Raw genomic sequence first — 7,500 nt, 5'->3', positions numbered from 1 at the left:
GTTTTAAACGACCGAAAATGAAGATCTGAAATGGGAATGGTCTTGTTTCTAGTAAAACTACGTAACGGCCAGTATATTCTTTTTGTTGGTGTGTACTCGCAAACAAGAACGTTTCAATAAACAATAGCTGCATTTTATGCATTAGCTCCTGCACTAGCTCCTGATTAGAATAGCTTAAACACATCAGACTGAGTGTCCATTTGAACAAACGTTAAAATTATACAACAAAGCTGAGTATAAGCATAAACAGCCGAAAAAACATCATCACTTTCCCAATTCATGATTTTTGAACTTGATTTTCATTACTATATGGAACAAAACGGTCGTTTATTGAAAAACACGTTAATACTATATGAGATGATGAAGATGTCTTGCCTTTACTTCTTTAAGAACAGGTACCATAATAATTAAATAGTGCTCGGATATTATAATATGATATTTACGCTGTTGAACAAATCAAAATGCAATAATTCGAAAACGGACCCAAATTTTGCACGTAATAGAGCGTCTTGTTGATACGTAGAAATATTTAGCTACATTAAGGGGCATGTTGACAGAAATATAAATATGTTTCCTTTTAAATTGTTAGATATTTTAGCATGGAAAATAATTAGTTCAACTTTAAACAAAAAACAAATAATTATCAACAACTTACAAGACATGACATGTTGAAATAAGTGTGTGAAAGTGTGTCAGTGCGGTTTTAATGTCATATAAGTAATCCACGTGATGAGAGAAATTGTAACTAAAACAATACAAACATTAAACAAATTGTTGCATCTTATATAACTTAAAAAAACTTTAGACATCTCGAAATTTCATCTTATGGTAAGATTTTTTTCAACAGTGAAATTGCATACAATATCATATTGTTTTTGGGACTTACGGCAAAATAATGAAATATTTTAATTCGTCAGTCAACGTTCTGCTAAGTCGGTGTTTATCCAAGAGGTAGTATTTTTTCCAATCAGCAAATAACTCAAAATAACTCAATAAATTAAATAAAACGTGTTATAAGAGGTTTACTGGCTCCTAAGATGTAAGCCAGACACGAATTGTCAATTATTGATCTGTTTTACCTTTACCACATGGTAAACGTGTGCTCATGTTAATTTGTGTGGCATTTGACGAACGCATTCGTATTCAACCTTGCATCTTCGAAAAAAGTTACAAACTTTTTCAGCTCCACACACCACTCAATCCACTACCAGGCCAACTGATCCACCGACCACAAAAGAGCCAAGTACATCCAGAACAACTCACCCATCGACCACAGAAGCAGCTAGCACATCGTCGCCTGTACCCACGCCGACACCGCCACAATCGGATTGCTCTGAGTTCAGTACGCAACATTCATCAAAATCTACGTGTATATATGCTTTAACAAAGAACGGCTAAACAAGCTGAAACAAAACCATTTCCCTATAGTATGCATTGAAGTGTACTCATGCTACATCAATGAATAGTTTTATAGAATTTAGTATTGCTACCATTGTACAGTCAGAGTGGATGTATGTCAAAAGTAGATCTCAATTCAAATGTCAACACTAGGCACCAAAGAGATTATACAAACACTAGTACACATCCACAAACTTAGATAGTTATTAAGGGAGGCTACTCTTCTTGATTACTTGACTTTAATATACTAGCAGTGTCAATCACTCTTTAAGTCATAAGTTTGCATTACTACTGAGCAGACATTCATGTTTGTGGGATCCTCATTGCCTCTCTTTTGAACATAATTAGTGTAGAATGCATATATGTTATTCTAAACAATATTTCCACACATTATAAATATTATGAATTATATAAATGTTTATTAAGTCCAAGTCTATCTAAAATACAATATGTATATTAGATGTATTATATTGTCTTTAAATCTTCGTCTCTTTTTAATGTTAAAGGATTAAAGGCTCACCTTGATTAAAATGTGTACTTTCTTTACGTTACATCCACTGATGTTGGATAAATTGAATATTATGTTTAGGTATTTTCTGTTCTATATACTTGTTAAAATAACTGGTGCAAAGTTTTGAAAATGACAAAAAAAACTGTTATATATTACGAGCGAGAGAGTGCCCCAGCACGCCTACCTAAATAACTTATTAAAATTACAAAGGTTGAGTAGATTTTTTAATACTGTTTCCAGCCAATTATTATTTACTGTCAGTGGTGTATTAAACGTTATACTTGTCTTGTATCCCGTGAAAACCTGAATACTGGGAAAAACACATATGTACGGTATCTTGATCACAATACAACTAACATTACCCGGGATCGAGGCTGGAGCCCGGGTTATTGAAGAGAGAAACGACTGTACTAACTACGGCGATAAACGGACTACCCTTATAGTTAAAGAGTCACAACACAGTGTCATATATCATTTTTAATATTTGTCTATTACTAACAGATGTATGTGTTCGATTTAATAGTCAGAGCCATTTCCTTCACAGACATCACATTACATAGATGCCTCGACAACTCGGCCTGCTCCATTCCTAATGTGCTAAAAGTCATCTGTCCGGACCCGCAGGAGGCGAAGTATTGTCCTACGAAATGTGGATGTTGCCTAAACCCGTTGATAGGCTAAGGGAACCATCGCAACGTCCGACAGAACAGAAATTTATCCTCCCTTTCTTTGTTAATAACAAATAAAGAATATCATAACACAGGTTAAACATTTGGAACATGAATTATGTACTCAGTTCTCATGTCGGTGAAATTTTAAAGGGACTGTAAACCACGACGACGAAAAAAAGAAAAGTTGTAAAATACCGTATTTTTTACAATTATTAGTTTATATTGATTCAAATATCACGACTGGTATATTACATGACTTGAAAAAAGTTGTTAAGTTTTCATATTGTCAGTATATTTGGTAATACGTTTTACTGTGTATGTCTACTAGGTAACTACCAGTTAACTATAAATAACGCATGTAGATTGATCATTATCGTCTCGTGTTGAACCCAGGAATGCAAATTGTGCATGTGTAGTGAATTGTATATACTTTATATATAAAATGATCAATCTACTTGCGTTATTTATAGTGTGTATATCGTTCTGTCACCTATTTTCGCGATGTACTTTCTATTTCACATCGCAAAATTTTATTACCGAATATACTGAAAATATGAACTTTTTTCAAGTAATGTAATATACGAGTCGTGATATTTTAATCAATATAAACTAATAATTGTAAAAAATACGGTATTTTTGAACTTTTCTTTTTTCGTCATTCGTGGTTGACAGTCCCTTCAAAACAAGTAATCACACAAGAATATATGTTTATACCTACAATTCATTCGAGAATGGCGATCCATTTGTGAACAAGTAAATACTTAAATGACAAGATTGATTGTAATAAAGCAAATGAGTTTAATGTATAGAAATGTTTCGTCAACGAGCTCTGGTATATAGATGCATGTTTTAGCGAAACATGTGTGCATTGACGATAATGTGTATGGAATTACAATTATTTCAACAACGTACACTTTTTGCATTATACAATAAAGATATAACTATTATGGGACAGCCTTAGATATTTGTACAATAAATATGACCAACGAAACCATATCTTGCGAATATAAATTCATCAAAGGGAAATAATGTGGAAATTATAATTGAAGATTTGAGAAATAGTATTCAACTTTTAATTACCCATGATACAACGCGGGTTTATGTTTAAGATTATAATGCAGTAGTTTCATAGGCATGAATCATGAGGCTTGAGTTTGTGTATTAACTGATAAATATGGATGATGCAAGTATTGTCTCGTTTGAAATGCGAACAGTATTTATAATGATATGCTCGCTCCCGAGTCTTAACTTTGTATGCGCATTTGAGCTACCCGATAACGTTAGAACTACATCTAATTCAAAGAAATAGCGGTCATTTAATTTAGCGATAATTACTTTCAACAAGTCATAAACTCTGACATATATTCGTAAGAAGATACCCCCACAATTACCCCGGAAAAGAAACCTTCTCAACACCTTATAATTTGTTTACTCGCAGCGGGCCGCTTTTATAATATCATAGACAACGACCGCTTTCAGACGCTTTAAACGCAAAATAGACGGACAAATAATGTGCTGTGTTTTTAATTTTCGCGACTCGAGACGACTGACGCGTGACCGTTGATTTCAGGTCAAACATGAATTTCGGAGTGGAATATAGTGGCCGTTGGCCGTTATGGTCAGGTGGCCGTTAAATTCAAGTGTAATATATAGTGTTTTTCGTCGAGGGGATTCCAGACTGGCCGTTGTCTGCAAGTGACCGGTAAATTCAGGTGGCCGTTAGGTCAGTTTCGACTGTATAAGATAAATTATAAACGTCCACACTACAATCAGTTTTGTCAAGATAACGTCATACATCTATACAATTATATGCCATCAAGAACAACACCCTTCCGAACTAAATATAATATGGGCATACCTTCTTTTAAGTGTGTTTGTGCGCAAATGATGTTTCCCAACACTTTGATGCCAATTCAAGGCGACATAATGCCATTTTATGAACGCTATCGACTTGATATGTAATAGTTATAGATCCCATGGCTAACTGTAATTTAAAATGTCTTCACTGTCAATTGTGAGCCAAAATTGGGTGAAATCAAAAGCGTTTTAAACAAGATCGACATATTTCATTTATTATGGGGTTTTTGCCTAAAAGAAAACGATACATTGTGACCGATATTGTAAAAAAAAAGCTGATCTGTGTTTATGTCTTTCTTTTCTATTATGTTGCCAATCCGCACATTTTTAAATTATACTTTGGTTGTCATAATATGGCACATGCAATATCATTTTCATTTCAAATGCTTTTAAAAGAACGAACTGAACCTGAAGTAAGCATTACTACAATTATGGTAAGTGCCACACAGTCCACTGCTACTACAAACGCAAAACGGACGATACGTGAATACTGACGCAACGTTAACACATTTTACTTCCGATTCAATAAAACGTATTGATACACTTAAGTGTCATTACTGAACCAATTGTGGTTCTACGATACGATAAAAGAATAGTGTATTAAATATCATGTTGAAGCTACGGACAAGTTGAAATAATCATGCGCATTCACTATTAAGTCTAGTTCTAGAGTCGTTTTATCATTTGACGACCGAAATAATGCCATAGATATGTCTACCTTTAAGTTGGGAGGTATAGATTTTGTTTACAATCCGTTTGGGATGTCTTCTCATATTTTTATAAAGAAATAAATCTTGTCCTATGTCCATTGGAAATTAAATCTTAAAGATTTCAATTTTATGGAACTTACATATATAAACTGTATAATAACATTGAACACAAACATAAAGTAATCGAAGCTGTAAAACGAACTTTTGGAAAGGATAATAACGCAATCAAATTAACAAATGTTAAATACAAACCAAAAAAAAAATAAATAGATTGAACAATGCGACAGCATGTTTTGCATATATCATTTGCATAGAATGGTACGTACTTGGTGGTGCTGGGTCATCAACTACTTAATGACTAAAACAAATTGTTACTTAGAGGCTCGTAAAAGGTGACAAATCCAATTATTATGCATATAAACTGGTCTACTTTTTACCGGATTTAAGTTACTCTTCCATAAAAAAGATAATAACACAGCTTAGATGCAACGTTGTCAAGAATTATGGAAGATATACCCGTTTCATAATTTAAAGAAATGTTGACAACTTTGCAATTTCCGTACATTTTCGCTATCGCCGATGTTCCTCGGCTTCTTTCGTAAAGTACGCATATATTGGTGACGTAGTACAAACAACACAATATGGAATTTTAGCCTGACATGCGCTTTATAACTGTTAGGGACGTTGATAATGCGTCTATTGTAAAAACATTGATCTGCTCTTATTCCATGTCATATATAAATTGCCTAAAACGGCGCAACGTGTCAGAATAAAACGAATGTGATTCCAGGCGAAAAAAAACAAACTAATTTGATCATGTTCATGATGTTTTTCGTTTCACGCTTTTTCAATTCATACTTAATAAAGGTTAGCCATAGCGTTACTTTCGTTGTGTAATTTGCAAATATAATTTGTAACGAGTGTTGATCATTTTGACTGTATTTAAATGTTAATTACAGGCAATAACATCAATTGACAATTTTGCTAGTTTCGATCTTTCCATCCAGTATACGGCATGTGCGTGAACGTTGAAACACAAACCATGATGAAGGTTGGTAATTTTGAATGCATGTGAAATGTTAATTATTCATTTCATTTTTCTAAAACTTTGATATTGGATGCAGAACACCAGAATACAATTACAATAGAAAAAAAATACCAACACGCATCACTCTCCCTCATTTTTCGTCACAGCAATTGTTAAGCAAATTTCACTCCAGATAAACTTAACTTTTGATAGAGAAAAACTTATTTGGTAAAATTTACCCATGAATTCCACATAAATGCATCCATGATGGCAAATTAGGTTAAATGCGTGGAATATAGAAAATACCAGCACAAAAGTGTTGTGTTACCCTTCAGAATACTAGAAAAATATCAGTGTGTAGTCATTAGACATTTAAAAAAAAATGGCAGTTAAAAAATACATCTTTTGGCATAGACATTTTCAATGATGTATCCTTGCTCGAAAATTGAACAAAATAATTATAAATTTCACCGCACAAAATTAAGTTCCAGCTTCACTAGCAAGAGTGCCCACGTTAGCAACAATGACATAACCATGCTGCATTTGAGAATTTTCGATGGTCAATACATTTATCAATCATATCGTATTATTATACATATATAAAAAACTTAATGTTACGAATTACGTTTAGTGCATCATGTGTAAATGAAAGTAATCGGGCCCGAAATAGTTCACACTGATCATTAAATATAGCTTACCTACGGATTGATATTCAGACTAACATATTTCATACATAACAGTTCAATTGTGCAAAAGTATACTTTAATATGTGTAAATAATGGTTAATTTATAATTAACTCATATAGTAACACAACTTGTGTTAACATGATACAGATACAGAGATCAGGAAGAAATTATTCATCTGTACTTGGAATTTAAAACACGATTTCAATAATGTATAAGACATTGAGTATTAATTTAGTTAGTTTAAGCCTATTTACTTTAGCTCGATTGCATCGAAAGCCTCAGGCTGATTGAAACGGTCTCGAGTCCGTTTTCTGGGCCTATAACCAGTACTTGGTGTCTTTATGGGAGATCTATAGATCCCCACAGTGGAGATCGAACCCGTGACCTCCCGATCGCTGGGCGGCGCCATATCCACTACGCCAGAGCGAACTTTTTGAATATGTTAACACTTGTATTTTAAAATGCTTTTATATGTATTTATTTACGCAACTTTACAAGTAGGAATAGTCTGTCACGTTTAGCCTGGCTGTACTTGAATTACAGCTGCTTACATGCTCGTGACATAATGAAAAATCGATGTAATGGCGGTACTTAAATTCTTTAATTGTATCATAACAGAACATATTCTAAACACCTTTG

General features: G+C 33.5%; 2 protein-coding genes across 2 annotated transcripts in view; both read left to right on the top strand.

Annotated features, from left to right (window-relative positions):
- The window catches only part of LOC127865639 (neurogenic locus Notch protein-like), a 17,932-nt gene extending 15,260 nt beyond the window's left edge, over window positions 1-2,672 (top strand). The window contains exons 6-7 of the mRNA XM_052405552.1: window positions 1,184-1,342; window positions 2,454-2,672. Coding sequence (XP_052261512.1) covers window positions 1,184-1,342; window positions 2,454-2,590 — 296 coding nt within the window. The 3' untranslated portion in view covers window positions 2,591-2,672. The remainder of the gene's footprint in view (window positions 1-1,183; window positions 1,343-2,453) is intronic.
- Window positions 1-7,500, top strand: part of LOC127865638 (adhesive plaque matrix protein 2-like) — a 108,268-nt gene that overhangs the window by 62,218 nt on the left and 38,550 nt on the right. The window lies entirely within an intron of this gene.

The sequence above is a fragment of the Dreissena polymorpha genome, chromosome 2 (assembly GCF_020536995.1).
Source record: "Dreissena polymorpha isolate Duluth1 chromosome 2, UMN_Dpol_1.0, whole genome shotgun sequence".
Lineage (NCBI taxonomy): Eukaryota > Metazoa > Mollusca > Bivalvia > Myida > Dreissenidae > Dreissena > Dreissena polymorpha.
The sequence above is the reverse complement of the archived record's forward strand: the minus strand, read 5'-3'. Positions and strand labels throughout refer to the sequence as shown.